This window comes from Bolinopsis microptera, chromosome 9 (assembly GCF_026151205.1).
Source record: "Bolinopsis microptera isolate Bmic1 chromosome 9, MBARI_Bmic_1.0, whole genome shotgun sequence".
NCBI lineage: Eukaryota > Metazoa > Ctenophora > Tentaculata > Lobata > Bolinopsidae > Bolinopsis > Bolinopsis microptera.
The window spans coordinates 1,483,383-1,504,820 of NC_087080.1; the positions used below are offsets into that span (position 1 = coordinate 1,483,383).

General features: G+C 41.5%; 2 protein-coding genes across 3 annotated transcripts in view; both read left to right on the forward strand.

Annotated features, from left to right (window-relative positions):
* The window catches only part of LOC134820960 (secreted protein C-like), a 92,271-nt gene that overhangs the window by 61,708 nt on the left and 9,125 nt on the right, over positions 1–21,438 (forward strand). The gene's annotated exons all lie outside the window — the stretch shown is intronic.
* LOC134821068 (uncharacterized) lies at positions 9,699–13,415 on the forward strand. Of its 2 annotated transcripts, none has more exons than XM_063831737.1 (2): positions 9,699–13,075; positions 13,327–13,415. In XM_063831737.1, exon 1 carries the CDS (start codon positions 9,827–9,829, stop codon positions 12,341–12,343), a length of 2,517 nt encoding a protein of 838 aa, XP_063687807.1. In that variant the 5' UTR covers positions 9,699–9,826; the 3' UTR covers positions 12,344–13,075; positions 13,327–13,415. The 2 variants fall into 2 exon arrangements, with proteins under 2 accessions (XP_063687807.1, XP_063687808.1); XM_063831738.1 differs by lacking the exon at positions 13,327–13,415 and having other exon boundaries at positions 9,699–12,821; positions 12,986–13,274.

Consider the following 21,438-nt stretch of genomic DNA (forward strand, 5'->3'; position numbering starts at 1 on the left):
TTGTTCATACATGAATTGCATAAAGGCATTTTGTTTATTTGGTGTAATGAAAATTACTAAAAATTCCAGTCATTGACTGTGCTTGAATGATTTATGTGTAAGATACATCTCCTTAAGTTTAGCAGATTATTTATATAAGAAATGTATCCGAATTATAGAAGAAGCTTACGTTTAATTAACAAATGAAGCTTTTTGTGTTCAAACCAAGGGATAGTTCGACAAGGTTGATGACATTCCATGAAGGTGTCTAATCAGAACACCACAGAAGAAACACCTGATAGCAGATCGGCCAATCACAGTCTCAGACGGTGGTCTATGGATCGTAAGAATGGATAATGAGCGGCAGAGTTTAAAGATAATGAGCAGCAGACACAGGACTCTGTGAGATTCGGAGACGATATATGGGGATGACGATCGGAAGATAGAGCAGTCTAAGCCAGCAGCCGATAGGGTTGTTCCAGTACTCAGGGGCAAGTAGGCCGGTTTCGACCAGCTACGCTATGTTTTGATAAGCTTGCTAGTCGTAGTAATCCAGTAAGTTCTTTTTCTTAATTTGATGTGAGCGTTTAATTTAGCTGTCTTGCTTCTAAATTAGGAGTTCAGACGTGAATTTATAATAATATTGTTTTCAATTGTCTATTCCAGTTTCCTCCATTCATCTAAATCAATGCAGCTAGTAACAAGTAATTTCTATCCAGGTTTAACCCATATAATACCAACAACTCTAAACGTTCGAATTTTTTGACGAAATTTTGTTTCCAAAGCACTAAGACACCAACTCCGACGATGCAATAATAATTTTGAAAAAATTTATATTTTTTATAACTTTTTCGACCCGTACTTTTAAAAGGTCATTGTTGGAGCTTGCCTTTTTGGAAAATTGTATCGTACTTTTAAAATTACATCATATTTTAAAGATGTACTTTTAAAAGTACGGGTTTAATAAATGATGTACTTTTAAAAGTACGGGTTTAATGAATAGTGTACTTTTGGAGGTACATTAGTGGGGGGGGGGGGGGGGGTGGGGAGGGGGTGGGGTGACAATGTCTCCAATGACTCCCGCAACTTATCTTTTCGAAAAAGACAAAAAACATTGGAGACATTGGAGACACAGCTTTTGGAGACATTGGAGACATTGGGGACACAGCTTTTGGAGACATTGGAGACATTGGGGACATTGAAGACATTGGAGACGTTGGGGACATTAGGGACATAAAATGGATATTAGGGGCATTGGAGACATTAGAGACACAGATTTTGGAGACTCCTCCTCCTCCTCCTCCTCCTCCTCCTCCTCCTCCTCCTCCTCCTCCTCCTCTTCTTCCACCTCCCTCCTCAGTTCTCCTCAGTCGTTCTCCTCCTCCTGGGTCCTCCTCCTTCTCATCCTCCTCCTGGGTCCTTCTCCTCCTCTTCATCCTCCTCCTCTTCCTCCTCAATCATCAGTCCTCCTCCTCCTCAGTCCTCCCCAAGTCCCCCTCCTCCTCAGTCCTCCCCAGTCCCCCTCCTCCTCCTATTCAGTCGTCCTCCTCCTCAGTTCTCCTCAGTCCTCCTCCTTCTCAGTCCTCCTCCTGAGTCCTCTTCCGGAGTCCTCTTCCTGAGTTCTCCACCTGAGTCCTCCTCCTAGGTCCTCCTCCTCCTCCTCCTCCTAGGTCCTCCTCCTCCTCCTCCTCCTCCTCCTCCTCCTCCTCCTCCTCCTCCTCCTCCTCCTCCTCCTCCTCCTCCTCCTCCTCCTCCTCCTCCTCCTCCTCCTCCCCCTCCTCCTCCTCCTCCTCCTCCTCCTCCTCCTCCTCCTCCTCCTCCTCCTCCTCCTCCTCCTCCTCCTCCTCCTCCTCCTCCTCCTCCTCCTCCTCCTCCTCCTCCTCCTCCTCCTCCTCCTCCTCCTCCTCCTCCTCCTCCTCCTCCTCCTCCTCCTCCTCCTCAGCCCTTCTCCTCCCTCAGACCCTTCTCCTCCTTCTCCTCCTCCTCCTCTCAGTCATCCTCCTCAGTCATCCCCCTCAGCCATCCTCCTCAGCCATCCTCCTCAGTCCTCCTCCTGAGTCCTCCTCCTCCTGAGTCTTCCTCCTGGGTCCTCCTCCTCCTAGGTCCTCCTCCTTCTCCGCCTCAGTCCTTATCCTCCTCCTCCTCAGTCCTCCTCCTCAGCCATCCTCCTCAGTCCTCCTCCCCCTCCTCAGTCCTCAGCCTCATCCTCTCTCAGTCGTCCTCCTCCTGGTCCTCTTCCTACTCTCATACTCCTCCTCTTCTCCTCTGTCCTTCGCCGCATCCTTCTCGTGCAGAGGCCGCATCCTCCTCAGTCCGCCCCCAGTCCCCCTCCGCCTCCTCCTATTCAGTCCTCCTCCTCCTCAGTTCTCCTCAGTCCTCTTCCTTTTCAGTCCTCCTGAGTCCTCCTCCTGGGTCCTCATCCTCCGAGGTCCTCGTCCTTCTCCGTTCGGGTTAATGAAGAGTGGTACTTTTGGAGGGACATTAGGGGGGGGGGGGGGGGGGGGGGGAGGGGGGGGGTGGACAATGTCTCCAATGACTCTCCGCAACGTATCTTTCGATAAAGAACTAAAATCATTGGAGAGACATTGGAGACACAGCTTTGTTGGAGACATTGGAGACATTGGGGACACAGCTTTGGAGACAGTGGATGAGACATTGGGGACTTTGAAGATCTGTGGAGACGGTGGGGACATTAGGGACATAAATTGGATATTAGGGGGGGCATTGGAGACATTAGAGACACAGATTTTGGAGACTCCTCCTCCTCCTCCTCCTCCTCCTCCTCCTCCTCCTCCTCCTCCTCCTCCTCGTCTTCCACCTCCTCCTCAGTTCTCCTCAGTCGTTCTCCTCCTCCTGGGTCCCTCCTCCTTCTCATCCTCCTCCTGGGTCCTTCTCCTCCTCTTCATCCTCCTCCTCTTCCTCCTCAATCATCATCCTCCTCCTCCTCATCCTCCCCAAGTCCCCTCCTCCTCATCCTCCCCAGTCCCCTTCCTCCTCCTTTCGTTCGTCCTCCTCCTCAGTTCTCCTCAGTCCTCCTCCTTCTCATCCTCCTCCTGAGTCCTCTTCCGGAGTCCTCTTCCTGAGTTCTCCACCTGTGTTCCTCCTCCTAGGTCCTCCTCCTCCTCCTCCTCCTAGTCCTCCTCCTCCTCCCTCCTCCCCTCCTCCTCCTCCTCCTCCTCCTCCTCCTCCTCCTCCTCCTCCTCCTCCTCCTCCTCCTCCTCCTCCTCCTCTCCCCCTCCCTCCTCCTCCTCCTCTCTCCTCCGCCTCCTCCTCCTCCTCCCTCTCCTCCTCCTCCTCCTCCTCCTCCTCCTCCTCCTCCTCCTCCTCCTCCTCCTCCTCCTCCTCTCCTCCTCCTCCTCCTCCTCCTCCTCCTCCTCCTCCTCCCTCCTCCTCCTCCTCAGCCCTTCTCCTCCTCAGCCCTTCTCCTCCTTCTCCTCCTCCTCCCTCTCAGTCATCCTCCTCAGTCATCCCCCTCAGCCATCCTCCTCGAGCATCCTCCTCAGTCCTCCTCCTGAGTCCTCCTCCTCCTGAGTCTTCCTCCTGGGTCCTCCTCCGTCCTAGGTCCTCCTCCTTCTCCTCCTCAGCCTTATCCTCCTCCTCCTCAGTCCTCCTCCTCACCATCCTCCTCAGTCCTCCTCCCCCTCCTCAGTCCTCATCCTCAGCCTCCTCTTCATCTTCCTCCTCCTGGGTCCTCTTCCTCCTCTTCATACTCCTCCTCTTCCTCCTCATTCTTCTCCTCATCCTTCTCGTCAGTCCTCATCCTCCTCAGTCCTCCCCCAGTCCCCCTCCTCCTCCTCCTATTCAGTCCTCCTCCTCCTCAGTTCTCCTCAGTCCTCTCCTTTTCAGTCCTCCTGTGTCCTCCTCCTGGGGTCCTCATCCTCCTAGTCCTCTTCCTTCTCCTTCCCTCAGTTCTTTTTTCCCCTCTCCCCCCTCCAGTCATCCTCCCAATCTCTTCTGCCACCTCCTCAGACTCCCAGTCCTCCTCTTTCTCGTCCTCCGGGTCCTTTCCTAGCCCCTCTCCGAGCCCCCCCCTCCCCGGGACCTTCCCCTGGGTCCCCCCCTCCGGGGTCTCCTCCCCTGGTCCCCCCTCCTTTCCCCCCGTCTTCCCTCCTCCTACTCAGTATCCCCTCAGTCATCCCCCTCAGCCATTCCTCAGCCATCCTCCTTACCCTCCTTTCAGCCACCTCCTCATTCCTCTCCTTCTCGTCCTTTCAAGTCCTCCCGAGTCCCATCCTCCCCTCCTCCCCCTGATCCCTTCGGGGGTATTCCTTAAGATTTTTTAATTAACTTTAATTTCCCAGTGTTTAAATGTTAAATGTTAAAAGTTTGAATGTTAATTTTAAAGGTGTTAATTTAAATTGGGAATATTGTTTTTTTTTAAAAAATAAAGGAATTGGAAACATTGGAGACATGTCATTAGGTAAGTAACATAGAAACTCAGGGTCAGATAATAACTAAAAGCCTGTTGTGACTTTCCGGTCTGATTCAGAACAATTTACCTGCCATGACATACCTACCGGCTTAATTAAGCCAGCAGACATTGGGAGTCTATATAATTATAAACCTGTACTTTAAAAGTACTTTTTTCGTGAAACCTGTCCTTTTAAAAGTTCAGCGACAAAGATTAATGAACTTTTAAAAAGTACGTACTTTAAAAGTACATCATTGTCTAGAATGATGTACTTTAAAAGTACACCCACTGTACATCTCAATTAAAGGCAATTATGATTTTTATGTCGCTCCACATTATTGCTTATTTATTGCATAATCGTTTTAGGCAATATTAAAAAACCAAATTTGGGATCCATCAAAGTTGGAGAATTGGCTGGTGGTACCGAGAATTTACCATTTTTGAAAGTACCATTTTGACCACCTTTGCAAACATCCTATAAATCTCTTGCTTTTGTTAACCATCTGGTCAGGGTGCTAAAATCATCAGCAAACCTTTTTTAACCTAATGCAAAAAACTGCATCAAAAAATATTTGTCGCGAGACAAGTTAGGTCACTGTTTATGAACCGTACTTTTAAAAGTACCGTGGAAGAATATGGGTTAACCAGACACGAATACATGTTGCAGTTTTGTTGATAAGATTCCTCCTAAACTAGATGACCATTCCTAAGACCATCATGCGTGTTAGGTTCGTTCTAGAGGTAGATTACTTTTTATTCATTTCGGTATGTTAGATCTAAAAATAATAAGAAGGTAGTTGAACATCATTATTCCTTATTCTCAATTGATATTTTGGTGTTCAACCAAGAGACAGTTCGACGTGGTTGATGACATTCCATGGAGGTGTCCAATCAGAACACCACAGAAGAACACCTGATAGCAGATCGGCCAATAATAGTCTCAGACAATGGTCTATGGATCGTAAGAATGGATAATGAGCGGCAGAGTTTAACGATAATTAGCAGAAGACTCGGGACTCTGTGAGATTCGGAGACGATAAATGGGGATGTCGATCGGAGGATAGAGCAGTCTTAAGCCAGCCCAGTTGATAGGGTTGTTCCAGTACTCAGGGGCCAGTTGACCAGTTTCGATCAGCTACGCTATGTTTTGATAAGCTTGCTAGTCGTAGTAAACCAGTAATTTATTTTTCTTAATTTGATGTGAGCGTTTAATTAAGCTGTCTTGCTTCTAAATTAGGAGTTCAGACGTGAATTTATAATAATATTGTTTTCAATTGTCTATTCCAGTTTCCTCCATTCATCTAAATCAATGCAGCTAGTAACAAGTAATTTTTATTCAGGTTCAACCAGACACGAATACATGTTGCAGTTTTGTTGATAAGATTCCTCCTAAACTAGATGACCATTCCTAAGACCATCATGCGTGTTAGGTTCGTTCTAGAGGTAGATTACTTTTTTATTCATTTCAGTATGTTAGATCTAAAAATAATAAGAAGGTAGTTGAACATCGTAATTCCTCATTCTCAATCAATATTTTGGTGTTCAACCAAGGGACAGTTCGACACGGTTGATGACATTCCATGGAGGTGTCCAATCAGAACACCACAGAAGAACACCTGATAGCAGATCGGCCAATCACAGTCTCAGACGGTGGTCTATGGATCGAAAGAATGGATAATGAGCGGCAGAGTTTAACGATAATGAGCAGCAGACACAGGACTCTGTGAGATTCGGAGACGATATATGGGGATGACGATCGGAGGATAGAGCAGTCTTAAGCCAGCACAGCCAATAGGGTTGTTCCAGTACTCAGGGGTCAGTTGGCCGGTTTCGACCAGCTACGCTATATTTTGATAAGCTTGCTAATAGTAATAATCCAGTAAGTTCTTTTTCTTAATTTGATGTGAGCGTTTAATTTAGCTGTTTTGCTTCTAAATTAAGAGTTCAGACGTGATTTTATAATAATATTGTTTTCGATTGTCTATTCCAGCTTCCTCCATTCATCTAAATCAACGCAGCTAGTAATATGTAATTTCTATCCAGGTTCAACCAGACAAGAATACATGTTGCAGTTTTGTTGATAAGATTCGTCCTAAACTAGATAACCATTCCTAAGACCATCATGCGTGTTAGGTTCGTTCTAGAGGTAGATTACTTTTTATTCATTTCGGTATGTTAGATCTAAAAATAATAAGAAGGTAGTTGAACATCATTATTCCTTATTCTCAATTAATATTTTGGTGTTCAACCAAGAGACAGTTCGACACGGTTGATGACATTCCATGGAGGTGTCCAATCAGAACACCACAGAAGAACACCTGATAGCAGATCGGCCAATAATAGTCTCAGACAATGGTCTATGGATCGTAAGAATGGATAATGAGCGGCAGAGTTTAAAGATAATGAGCAGCAGACTCAGGACTCTGTGAGATTCGGAGACGATATATGGGGATGACGAACGGAGGATAGAGCAGTCTTAAGCCAGCACAGCCGATAGGGTTGTTCCAGTACTCAGGGGCCAGTTGACCAGTTTCGATCAGCTACGCTATGTTTTGATAAGCTTGCTAGTCGTAGTAATCCAGTAAGTTATTTTTCTTAATTTAATGTGAGCGTTTAATTTAGCTGTATTGTTTCTAAATTAAAAGTTCAGACGTGAATTTATAATAAAATTGTTTTCAATTGTCTATTCCAGTTTCCTCCATTCATCTAAATCAATGCAGCTAGTAACAAGTAATTTCTATTCAGGTTCAACCAGACACGAATACATGTTGCAGTTTTGTTGATAAGATTCCTCCTAAACTAGATGACCATTCCTAAGACCATCATGCGTGTTAGGTTCGTTCTAGAGGTAGATTACTTTTTATTCATTTCGGTATGTTAGATCTAAAAATAATAAGAAGGTAGTTGAACATCATTATTCCTTATTCTCAATTGATATTTTGGTGTTCAACCAAGAGACAGTTCGACGTGGTTGATGACATTCCATGGAGGTGTCCAATCAGAACACCACAGAAGAACACCTGATAGCAGATCGGCCAATAATAGTCTCAGACAATGGTCTATGGATCGTAAGAATGGATAATGAGCGGCAGAGTTTAAAGATAATGAGCAGCAGACTCAGGACTCTGTGAGATTCGGAGACGATATATGGGGATGACGAACGGAGGATAGAGCAGTCTTAAGCCAGCACAGCCGATAGGGTTGTTCCAGTACTCAGGGGCCAGTTGACCAGTTTCGATCAGCTACGCTATGTTTTGATAAGCTTGCTAGTCGTAGTAATCCAGTAAGTTATTTTTCTTAATTTAATGTGAGCGTTTAATTTAGCTGTATTGTTTCTAAATTAAAAGTTCAGACGTGAATTTATAATAAAATTGTTTTCAATTGTCTATTCCAGTTTCCTCCATTCATCTAAATCAATGCAGCTAGTAACAAGTAATTTTTATTCAGGTTCAACCAGACACGAATACATGTTGCAGTTTTGTTGATAAGATTCCTCCTAAACTAGATGACCATTCCTAAGACCATCATGCGTGTTAGGTTCGTTCTAGAGGTAGATTACTTTTTATTCATTTCGGTATGTTAGATCTAAAAATAATAAGAAGGTAGTTGAACATCATTATTCCTTATTCTCAATTAATATTTTGGTGTTCAACCAAGAGACAGTTCGACACGGTTGATGACATTCCATGGAGGTGTCTAATCAGAAGACCACAGAAGAACACCTGATAGCAGATCGGCCAATCACAGTCTCAGACGGTGGTCTATGGATCGTAAGAATGGATAATGAGCGGCAGAGTTTAAAGATAATGAGCAGCAGACACAGGACTCTGTGAGATTCGGAGACGATATATGGGGATGACGATCGGAGGATAGAGCAGTCTTAAACCAGCATAGCCAATAGGGTTGTTCCAGTACTCAGGGGCCAGTAGGCCGGTTTCGACCAGCTACGCTATGTTTCGATAAGCTTGATAGTCGTAGTAATCCAGTAAGTTCCTTTTCTTAATTTGATGTGAGCGTTTAATTTAGCTGTCTTGCTTCTAAATTAAGAGTTCAGACGTGAATTTATAATAATATTGTTTTCAATTGTCTATTCCAGTTTCCTCCATTCATCTTAATCAATGCATCTAGTAACAAGTAATTTCTATCCAGGTTTAACCAGACACGAATACATGTTGCAGTTTTGTTGATAAGATTCCTCCTAAACTAGATAACCATTCCTAAGACCATCATGCGTGTTAGGTTCGTTCTAGAGGTAGATTACTTTTTATTCATTTCGGTATGTTAGATCTAAAAATAATAAGAAGGTAGTTGAACATCATTATTCCTTATTCTCAATTAATATTTTGGTGTTCAACCAAGAGACAGTTCGACACGGTTGATGACATTCCATGGAGGTGTCTAATCAGAAGACCACAGAAGAACACCTGATAGCAGATCGGCCAATCACAGTCTCAGACAATGGTCTATAGATCGTAAGAATGGATAATGAGCGGCAGAGTTTAACAATAATAAGCAGCAGACTCAGGACTCTGTGAGATTCGGAGACGATATATGGGGATGACGATCGTAGGATAGAGCAATCTTAGGCCAGGACAGTCGATAGGGTTGTTCCAGTACTCAGGGGCCAGTAGGCCGGTTTCGACCAGCAACGCTATGTTTCGATAAGCTTGCTAGTCGTAGTAATCCAGTAAGTTCTTTTTCTTAATTTGATGTGAGCGTTTAATTTAGCTGTCTTGCTTCTAAATTAAGAGTTCAGACGTGAATTTATAATAATATTGTTTTCAATTGTCTATTCCAGTTTCCTCCATTCATCTTAATCAATGCATCTAGTAACAAGTAATTTCTATCCAGGTTTAACCAGACACGAATACATGTTGCAGTTTTGTTGATAAGATTCCTCCTAAACTAGATAACCATTCCTAAGACCATCATGCGTGTTAGGTTCGTTCTAGAGGTAGATTACTTTTTATTCATTTCGGTATGTTAGATCTAAAAATAGACGACATCCACAGCAAACGGGAGCAACTGGGTACCGATTGTCTACGGTACGGCATAGATATCTGCGCTATTCAGGAGACTAAGGTTGTAAAACCGGATTCTTGCAGTCTTAGCAACGGATACAAACTATTATTGTTTGAGCAGAAAAATGGCCGGCACTATGGACTCGGTTTTGTTATCAGTCCCCGATTTATTGACTATGTGGTATGCTGGAACAGTATCAGTGATCGAGTAAGCTTTTTGGATCTAGAACTCCCTACAAAATCTGGAAAATTTATCAAATGTAGGGTGGTCAATGTATATGGGCCACACAAGAAACTTGCAGAAAATGATCAACAACTGTTGATTAATTTTTACGGCCAAGTTAGGGACGCTCTAAACGTCCCTGCTAATGTTGAGATATTTGTTTTGGGAGATTTTAATTCAAAGTTGGGAAAAATGACTGCTTCAGATAAGGACTTTGGTTTTGGTCGTTTCATGGGTAAACATGGTATGGGTTTGCGCAACGATATGGGAGAAAACTTGTTAGACTTGTTATCAGAATTTGACCTCTTTGCCTCCAACACTGGTTTTTATCATCCTGCTCGACATACGACCACCTACACTGGCTGGAGGAAGGACTGGAGTGCCGGGCGAAATAGTAAAAAGACGATCCCGGTCTATTCTCAGATCGATTTCATCCTGTGTCGAAGTAGGTCGAAGCCAATGCTACAAGATTCTAGATCTTATGCAGGCACCTTGACATACTCTGATCACAGATTTGTTGTCACTAGAGTAGATTTTAAGGACATCTGTCTTTGCTATAAACGCAACTCCAAGTCATCCTTAAAGTTCAACACCTCTGAACTCACCTCGAACCCCACCATTCAGGTGAAATATCGTCAATCCTTAGATGATAACTTAAGTAACACTGTTTCTGCTCTGGATCCAAATTCAGACTTGAATGGCTTACTTGAGTCCATAAAGGATGCTGCAAAATCGTCAATTGGTGTCATCAGACACAGGAAACGTAATCGCAGCGACGATGATGAGGTGAAAAACTTATCTAGCCAGCGTTACTTGTTGAGACAGCAGCTTAATGATAACCAGTCTTTAGACAGAACCTCACTTAGATCATCTATTAACTGCCTCACCAATCAGATCAAGCAGAGACTTTCTAACATACGATCAGCTGCTGCTGATGCTATCTGTAATACCATCAGTTCAACAACAGATAGTAAGAAAATGTTTGAAGCTGTTCGAACCCTGAACTTACCTAAAAGTAAAGCCCCTTCTAGTATTGGTGTTCATGATGAGCAAGGGTGCAATATTGCAACAGACACTGGTAAAGCTGCCGTAGTTGCTAAGTACCTTGAGCAACAACTTACTCGTGATGAAGCACCTTTAGAACCTTTTGTAGGACCTCCTCGCCCACTAGTTAAGCCATTCACTAGTGAAGAAATCGGATCAGCTGCTAGAAGTCTCAAAAATGGTCGAGCTAACGGCCCAGATGGGATTCCTAATGAGCTTCTCAAGTATTCTACTGGATCAGTACACAGACGTTTTGCAGACATTATCAATAGAAGCTTCGAGACCAATTCCTACCTTGACCCCATTGGACAGGCAAACATTACCCCCTTACAGAAGCCAAATAAGCCCATTGGTCCAGTGAAGAATCTACGACCCCTCACTCTCTCAAATGCTGTTAGAAAGATTCTTTCAATGGCAACCTTGAAGAGAATTGAGAATAAAGTCAATGCCTTCACTGGTCCATGGCAATGTGCTTACAAGCAGGGTAGATCATGTGCTGACATTGTATGGTGCCAGCGTGTGATGTTATCAGTTGTCCAGAGGAAGAGGTGGGAATACCATCGTATGGGGATCGACATGTCTAGTGCCTTTGACACTATACGACGATCTACCATCCTCGATCTTCTTGTTGAGTGTGGCTGTGATGATGACGAAGTCCGTTTGGTAAGACTTTTGCTTTCCAACACCAAGCTCAAAGTCAACATCAACGGTACACTGTCTGCTGAATTCCAGAGTTTTCTCGGTGCATTCCAAGGTGACTGTCTGTCTGGATGCTTGTTCACACTTGTCTTAGCGGGTGCCTTGCGTGACCTCCGTAACAGGCTTGAAACTGCAACGAATAGGCCTAACCCACCTATCACCGATATTGGTCTTCCACTTGACAGTGAGTATGCTGATGATATCGACTTCAATGATGAAGATGAAGACAATTTGAGGGAGCTGTTGCCTATTGCAACAGAAGTCCTTAAAGATTGGAATCTCTTCGTTAACGAAGACAAAACTGATTTCACTCATGTGTACTTAGCTGAAAAGGGAGCTAAAGACGATCAGGGTAAGCCAATTGCAGGGAACGAGCTCTGGAGAAAGAGTATCACGCTTGGCTCCATGCTTTGTAGTAAGGAGGACATCTCTAGAAGGATATGTCTGGGATATGCCGCGTTTAACAAATACAAGAAAGCTTGGAACCATAAGATCCCTCTGAGCAAGAGGCTTCTGTTGTATGAGGCTCTGGTAGTATCCGTTTTAATGTACAATTCATCTTGCTGGGCTGCCCCTAAATCAGTATTGGAAAAACTAGATATTGCTCACAGACGTCATCTGCGATCAATTTTGAATTACAAATACCCTCACATCATCTCCAACAAGAACTTGTATAAACGCTGCAATAGTGAACCATTGTCAGCTAAAGTGGCTCGTAGTCGGTGGAGGATGCTCGGACATGTACTGCGTGGGCCTACAGATGGCCCAGCCTATTCGTCGCTTGTTTTTGCTGTCAACACCTTACAGCTTCAAGGGCGGCGTGGAAGACCGCAGTCAAACCTTTTCTCACTGATTCTACACGACCTTAGTGTCCGAAAATTATCGTTAAATAATTTATGTGATTTGGACTATTTAACGTTAATTGCTCAGAATAGAGTTAAATGGAGAAGTATGCAAATTGCATGACTTTTGTTTGAGAAAGATTAGGGGACAGAAATGTTTACTTTGTTTACTATCTGTTTCTTAGAGCTTTTGTTTATAGATCTAAAAATAATAAGAAGGTAGTTGAACATCATTATTCCTTATTCTCAATTAATATTTTGGTGTTCAACCAAGAGACAGTTCGACACGGTTGATGACATTCCATGGAGGTGTCTAATCAGAAGACCACAGAAGAACACCTGATAGCAGATCGGCCAATAATAGTCTCAGACAATGGTCTATGGATCGTAAGAATGGATAATGAGCGGCAGAGTTTAACAATAATAAGCAGCAGACTCAGGACTCTGTGAGATTCGGAGACGATATATGGGGATGACGATCGTAGGATAGAGCAATCTTAGGCCAGGACAGTCGATAGGGTTGTTCCAGTACTCAGGGGCCAGTTGACCAGTTTCGACCAGCAACGCTATGTTTTGATAAGCTTGCTAGTCGTAGTAATCCAGTAAGTTCTTTTTCTTAATTTGATGTGAGCGTTTAATTTAGCTGTATTGTTTCTAAATTAAAAGTTCAGACGTGCATTTATAATAATATTGTTTCCAATTGTCAATTCCAGTTTCCTCCATTCATCTTAATCAACGCAGCTAGTAATACGTAATTTCTATCCAGGTTCAACCAGACACGAATACATGTTGCAGTTTTGTTGATAAGATTCCTCCTAAACTAGATGACCATTCCTAAGACCATCATGCGTGTTAGGTTCGTTCTAGAGGTAGATTACTTTTTCTATTAATCTCAGCATGTTAGATCTAGGAATAATAAGAGTACTACTACTACTACTATGTCGGAACTCCCCTCCCCTTCTTCAAGAGCGTCTAAGTAAGCTCCCTTTATCTTGCTCTACTATTTGTTACATTGACCTCTACCGCCCTTTAAGATAATCTTTTAATTTGTTACCTCTGAGGACCATAGTATACCATACAAGACATTTCTTTAACTCCACGTTACAGTTAGGTTACAACAACACATAGAAGAAAGGAAACAGAGAGAAGAATACGGCAGTCATCTATGGACTCTTTCAAAAGACTAACAGAACGCACATCCCGGTTTGATCTTTCTAAACTATAAATTTTATACTGGTATAGTATTGTTATCTATTTTTACCTATTGTTAACCTTTTATCCGTGCTAGTTAATCAAGGGTTTTGGTACTGGGCCATCCTGGTTAGCCTGCTATGGGCCGTTCCCTGCTTATGCAGGTGAATTTATAATAATATTGTTTTCAACAATAGTCTATTCCAGTTTCCTCCATTCATCTAAATCAATGCAGCTAGTAATATGTAATTTCTATCCAGGTTCAACCAGACACGAATACATGTTGCAGTTTTGTTTGATAAGATTCCTCCTAAACTAGATGAACCATTCCTAAGACCATCATGCGTGTTAGTTTCGTTCTAGAGGTAGATTACTTTTCTATTAATCTCAGCATGTTAGATCTAGGAATAATAAGAGTACTACTACTACTATGTCGGAACTCCCCTCCCCTTCTTCAAGAGCGTGTAAGGAAGCTCCCTTTGTCTTGCTCTACTATTTGTTACATTGACCTCTACAGCCCTTTAAGATAATCTTTTAATTTGTTACCTCTCAGGACCATAGTATACCATACAAGACATTTCTTTAACTCCTCGTTACAGTTAGGTTACAACAACACATAGAAGAAAGGAAACAGAGAGAAGAATACGGCAGTCATCTATGATTCACTCAAAAGACTAACAGAGGAACAACCCAGTTTGATCTTTTTCTAAACATCTTTTTTATCGGAAAAGTTTTGTTATAATTTTTTTACCCCAGACTTTTTTAAAAACCGTCATTTAAATCGGTTTTTTGGGAACCGGGGGCCACCGGTTCCCCCACCCCCATTCACACGTTTAAAAGTAGAATCTCGTCAGTCTGATATGTTCCTACTCTTACTACCACTATATTACCACTAATCTTACTTGCTCATAATCCCTTTATCGGGCTACAATTTTCAGACAGGGCTGATAGCTACATCATGATAAAACCAGACATAGGACCTGTCAGAAAGAAGATGTCAATATGTATGTGGGTGAACAAGAAGAAGTTGGCTGACGGTCCCAACTGTGTTCACCTACAAGACACTATCCTCTGATAGTGAGATAGTAATGAGGGACAGCTTCAGCAGCTTCTGGATATTAGGACGATACACCTTCACTTGGTTATCAGCATCACGTGACCTGTGGTATTATCAGGTGTGACTTGGTCACGTGGTAGTGGGGCTATAAGGTTCTATTACAATGGCAATCAAATAACTTCTGCTGCTACCAGGACTGGTGATAGAAAGCTGGGTATGGGAGGTTCCATTGTGATAGGGCAAAGTCAGAGTGCCACTACTTTAGAAGCGAACTTATACTCATTCGGAGGTGAACTTTTCAAGTTGAACATTTTCTCAAAGCAGCTGACAGACGAAGAGATCTCTGAGATGTACGAGTCTGGAATGTGCTCGGATTTTGAGGAATCTCTGGCTGAAGATACGTTCCTGAAATGGGACGATCTCCTGAACGACGCCCCGTTATGCAACGTGAAGAAGTTCGGCATTACACAGTGTCGTCTCATATTCATCAGCAGCCTACTAAAACTGCAGAACCAATTACCACTGATGCTGAGACGAGGAACGACAAAACCTCTAATATCGGAGCCTGGAACATTCTCTACAGTACTGACTTTTTATAACCAGGTCAGTGTCATTCTACTGTAACAGCTATTTATTGTAACAACTATTGTAACAACTACTGTAACAAATGCTGTAACAACTGCTGTAACAACTATTGTAACAACTGCTGTAACAACTGCTGTAACAACTACTCTAACAGCTACTCTAACAACTACTGTAACAACTACTGTAACAACTGCTGTAACAACTACTGTAACAACTATTGTAACAGCTTCTGTAAAAACTACTGTGACAACTACTGTGACAACTACTCTAACAACTACTAATACTATAACAACTCTAGCAGTCTTCATTCTCTATCTTAACAAGTTCAGTAAAAGTATTGAACTAAAATATAGTTCATGAAATTATCCAGGAGATAGCGAGCGAGCTGTTGGACGAACTAAGAACTATCTGCAACGTTCTTACGGAATCTAAAGGTCACATTCTAGACGATACCCTGATTAAGAATCTACTGAAATTCCACCGAAGAACTGAATAGTTCACCACAGGTGTTTTGTTATCAATTATCATTAAGGTGACATTGTTTAATTACACCTATCAACTACTTCAAAAATTAAAATGTCGCCATTTTCGACAGTCTGCTTTATTGTCAATACGAAACCATAATTTAGTTACGACCTTCCCTGTTTTTGTTTAGGTTTTGAATACTAAATATATCGATGGTCTGATGACTGATCCCAGACACGTTGCGAATCAAAAAACATTTAGCTGAAATTTATATGAGATTAATAGAACTAGGTGTAGAATTATGTAAAACTACCATTTGATGTTTATATAAACAAGTTTTGTTTAGATTTCTATTTAAACTAAAATAACAAATTGTATACCTGCACTTGTTTTAGAATGTCCATTGTGCATGAGGTGTCTCACCGTAGTGGTTAGGGAACCGCCCCTTGAACTTCTTGAACCGTTTTTATATTAAAAATACTCGAACATTTATCGTTCCAAATACTTCGAAACAATCTTTCGTTCGAAGCCTGTTCACATTTACGTAGGGGAGCGGGGGTTTGGATAGCTCATGTTGTGTGGTATTAGTACGAATTAGATACGTGTGAAGTGGTTTACTGAGGGAAAGGGGGTCTTAATTGGACAAAATATAGCTTTATCCGTAGTACGTGAACAATTCCTTACAAGTAATGTTCGGTTAAAAATATCACAGTAAGTCACAACGCGCGCTCTATCAGCTTATCTAACTTAAATTCCTCGTTAGAATGGTTATTTGATCAGAGCTGATTAATGAGCTGATATAAAATACCAGGGGACTGAATGAGAGACCCTGCAATGTATTTCATAACAATATGTACATGCCCAGCATGTTAATACCTGTCTGTTAATAGAGTGAGATCCAGTACTGCTATAGGCCTATATAACAGTGCTACTTTTATGGGGCACCTTGATGAGATCTGATTGTTTTTTGCTTCGCACACACATTACATATTTATATCACAGTGTGCAGTTATCTGATGACAGAAGTAATCTGTTGGGCGTGTAGAGGAACTATTATTATATACATTACTAGAAATCCCGTGGTCACAGGGAGGAAGGTAATTAGTATTTCTTTCGTAGTAACTTTTTATCGCATCTAAAAAGATCCGTCACAACCGAAGACACAGCCGGATTTAAACTGTTGCCTCGCACTAAACACATCAGGGGCAGCTTTAAACCAATCATCAACAGCTGAAAAGTTGGAATTTACGGGACTGCTAATTTTGTGTCAATGGCTAACACCCTTTAAACTGGGAAGTTTTCAATGACCGGACCTAAAATATCAGACTGTTTAAGTGGTCCGGCGGAGCTCTAAACAATCATCTCTAGAGGGAATGTAAACAAACTTTCTGTCTTTTCTCAAAAATGGTTCTTTTCTCAATGGTATATTTTCATTGCAAATGCAAGGAAGCTTAGAGTCTAGGTCATTCGTGTGGCTTGATTACTTGATTATGATATCCAATCTATAGCTCTATTTCCGGTGGTAAATTGTTCTGTCTTACCTTTAGAGCTTTAGCTCATACCTTACTTTTTCTGATGAATACAGTTTTCGTTCCGGATTCCATGTACCTCTGAACATTCGAATCGAATGTTTTTGTTAAAACACGTTCAACACAACCGTAAATTACCACAAAAACCGATCAAAATGGCGCTCGAAATCTTTGTTGCGTGCATGTGCGTGTTAACTGTAAACAATCCCTCGTTACCATGGTAAACTATGCAACCATTTTTGCTTTTTTCACCTTATGTGCACGTGGGGCGGTCGATACAGACAGACATTCTGCAATCAAAAAATATCCATCCAACCGATGAGATACAGACGATTTAAATATAACACACTTTAAAACACAACGTAACTTACCACAAAACCGATCAAACAGAGTTAATTTTTTGTTTTTAAAAAATCTTTTTTGCCGTGCATGTGTGCATTAAACCCGTTGCTATGGAACGTTTTGGTTGTTACCTAAATTCTATTTTTCATTTAATTTGCACGTGGGCGGGTCGTACATACATTCTACATCAGAAAAAATAATTCTTTGCATTATAGTTAGTAGCAGACTAGAAAACCCGTGTCACCAGGGAGGAGGAAAACTACTAGTATTTTTTGTTAGTGAGTTTAAATCGGTCCCAAAATATCCTTACACAACCGTAACAAAGGTGGATACAGCCGATTAAATGTTGCTCGAACTAAACACAAACGTATATCATCAAAAACCGATTTAAAATGCCGTTCCGCAATCATTTGCACGTGCACGGGCGTTGTTAAAAAATCCGCGGTACCATGGTTACTTTGCAACCTTTTGCTTTTTGCCGAATTTGCACGGGGGCGGTGTACATACATTCTACATTTACAGAAATAATTTCTCTTGAATTATAAGTTAAATTATACGTCCATAAATCATTTAATACATCATTTAGCGGTCATCATTTAGTACATGTGTTAGTCTTTATTTGAGGAGTCCTCTCATATTTAAAATTTCATCTTAATTGGTTATAATGGGATAATATCCTTCGTCCAAGTGGCCGAGCTGGGGGGGGCCTTTATTCACGAGACCAAAAACCTCCACTGTACAGATTACAACGTGTACAGCACCTCCTCTACACACAGCTCCTTCTCCACATTATTCCTTCATCTTCATGTATTTAGACTACCAAGCAAGCACCATCTAATCTAATATCTAAGAGCCACTCATCAGTCACGTACTTGTCATACATGGATAAATCACCACTATTGGAGTAAAGCATTGTACTATATTCTGTTCAGGACGGAACTATATATGATGTATACAGGGTATTGATTAAGACCCTGATTCAACTCGTTACTGGACCTATACCAGGCGAGATGGCTCATACCAGAATCATACGGGCGAGATAGATCGCTTGTGAGGACTTTACCAGACGAACTTGTGGGACTGACTGCACAGAGGGGGTAAAATCGTTAAAGAAAGTAAAGCTGGCGAAGGGAGTGTAACTTACTATATTATACACATTACACAAATCCTAGTATTCCTGACTGTACGTCCATTAATAAATATAAAAATAAAACTGAACTTTTAATGTAACTTACCAGTAATGCCGGGAACTACCAAGACAATAGGTTTGTCAGGTCGTCCGTCCTTGTTGGATGAGCCAGTCTAGGGCAAATGTCCTCCATCAGGAGTTGTATGTACTCCCTGAAAAGTGTAGTTATGTAGTCCCTAATCTCTTGAGAGGAAATGAAAAAAGTACTCGGTATATCGGAGGTACCCGGTACATAACGGTTTGACTGTCGTGTGGTGTGGGACTTCAAAACACAAGAGATATTCCTTCCCTAATTGTCAACCGTAATTACAACTCTGCAGTCTGCAATGTAGTGTTGATTAATGTGCTAACTAGATAACCAGGCAGGATATCCTTGCTCTGCGACTGGTTTTAAATGGTTTAAATGAAGTACTGTAACGGAGTGCTTTATGAATGACCAGATTTAGATTTAATGAAATTAATATATAATATAAACCTCATTAACAGCTTCAATAATTTATATTCTTACTTTTGTGGCTAGGGCCCTGGCTTTGTCGCTATTGTTTTATGTTATACGTGGATAATATACTTAAATGGTAAAATATATACTATGGTAATATAAATAATCATAATAACATAATCTGATGGACCAAATGTATTGTTTATTATCTTAAGTTATTGTATCCTTTAAATGGCTCTGCATAGCTACTTTATAATTAATTTGCCTTTTGTAATTAAGTGGCTCATTTTAATTGTAAATAACAATGTTATCCCAATTTTTTCGTCTTCATTGCGTCTCAATTTCATTGAAAATTGTTTATTAAAAAACATTTATTAAGCGTGTTTTTTTTTAAAACCCATGTACCAGGAGGTGACTAGGATATTACTTCCTCTCTCTCTACTCTCTAGGATCCATTACAGCTTACTTTACAAATCTATCTTGAAATAACTTGTATTATAAGTTTAGATCTGAATAATGGTGGGGGGAGAACTTTTTAATATCTTCACCCTTCTGCCATCCCAGCCTGGTTAAGTTGTTATAATTTAAACCAACTTCATTCCAGTAACCAATCAAAACACTGAATTGCTTTCTTGTATTCAGATAGGATAGGCGTCTTCCATTAAATATCGTTCTTACTAAGCTAGTAATGTTCTAATAAGGTAAGTTACTGGGTAGTCTCTCTGTATCTCATGTTTTCTTTTTAGCTCCTCGATATAACTGTTATAAAACCGAGTCCCAATTTAAGTGATTACAGCCCTAGGACTCTTTTTAGAGAATGTCATGCTTATTGGGATCGTAAACTTTGGAGAACAATTGATATCAGCTCTAAATGATTATAATGCCACTAACATCGGACCAAGGTCGCGTCAGGGACAGGAAACCAGTATAGTTAGAGTTGCTATTATATCCAAAATTGGAGAAGGTCTTAAGTTCTTACAGTCCTCCGTTTTGTCGGTATGCTGTGTTTAATTCATTAAACTCATTTTCATTGAAGAGTGCGGGAGGAAAGGGACATCAACCAGTATTGTTTCCTATTACCGATTGTCCCCACTATTGTGATGTCACTTCACACTTGAGTCTGAGAGGATTGGAACAATTAAATGTGGAATGGAGTGGAATGTGGGGTTGAGGATCTTGATGTGCCGTTAACAATTCTCGGAATGTAACAAAACATGTGTACAATCCTGGCACTGTGGCAACATATTGATAGAATGTGGAAAATGGTTTATTGTTGGTTTTGGTTGGAATGTGGAGCTGGCAAAACCATTTTTAAAAGTTTTTTAACAATACAATTGCTGCGGGAATAAAGAGATATCAGAATAACTGAGAGTATGACACTGATATTTAAGGCTTCTTTTTTTGTTACAACAACAATGCATCGAACTTTACGTTTCTTCTTTACCAAATGTATTCATCTAATATGTACTCAGGGAATGCTCACTTTAGATTGAGGAAATTTCACCTCGTTCGATACCTTCTTCTTTGAGGCCAAACAAATGAAGCTTGAGTCTTCCTTTATTATTACATAAAGAGAGCATATTGTGATAGAGGATCTAATATTTGATCCATCCTTAAAATGGCGACAAGTGGCGAGTCAATATCTTATAGTCTACATTAGTGGGGGTCAAATTCAGTATCTCGAGCTCCACAAAGAGAATCCCTGACCTCTCCTGACCACCAGTCGGTTGTGCCGAACCCTAAGTAGGAGGGAGTATTATACCCTCTAACTCTCATTAGCCTGCACTGGGATGAATAATAAGCCACAATCTAAACCTCTGTGAGGATACCAGGCAAGGTCAGCGAGCTGGAAGCCAGTTTTACAAGTTCTAATCGGACGTATCAGAGTTACTTCAGCTATTGAGTTATGTCCAATTGAGGGTAAGACTGGATCTGGAGGAGTAATTTAATCACCATCGAAATAAATTCTATCGGTATTTTGTCGAGCTGAATATCCTGCACCCTTTGAACATCCTCAATTTGCTTGAATCTCAAAAATGGTGAGCTGGACGCCATTCTTACAGGTTCTTATTGGACGTATCAGAGTAACTTCAGCTATTGAGTTATAAAGCAATGAAAGGCATTAGTTTGGTCAAATCAAACGGAACATATGCTATCAGACTTTCAACTGACTATGGCAGGGTTAAAACAGTTTTAACGCTAGCAACGATCCCCTTTTACATAGTTCCACTAAAATGATAATTTAAGATTAAATATGTATACTGTATAGTGATAGGTAGATAAAGTAAAAAATGTAATAAAACGGTAGGAATAAAGTATACTAAGCAAACGTAGTCGATACGTCATAAAACGAACTGGCCCAAACTCCAATTTCTCCCGCGTAATTTCCCGCGTAATTCTAAGACTCCGATTTGCGCCGCCG

What these genes read in the sequence shown, in the direction of transcription:
- LOC134821068 (XM_063831737.1), top strand. Translation starts at nt 9,827, where the DNA reads ATGACTGCTTCAGATAAGGACTTTGGTTTTGGTCGTTTCATGGGTAAA.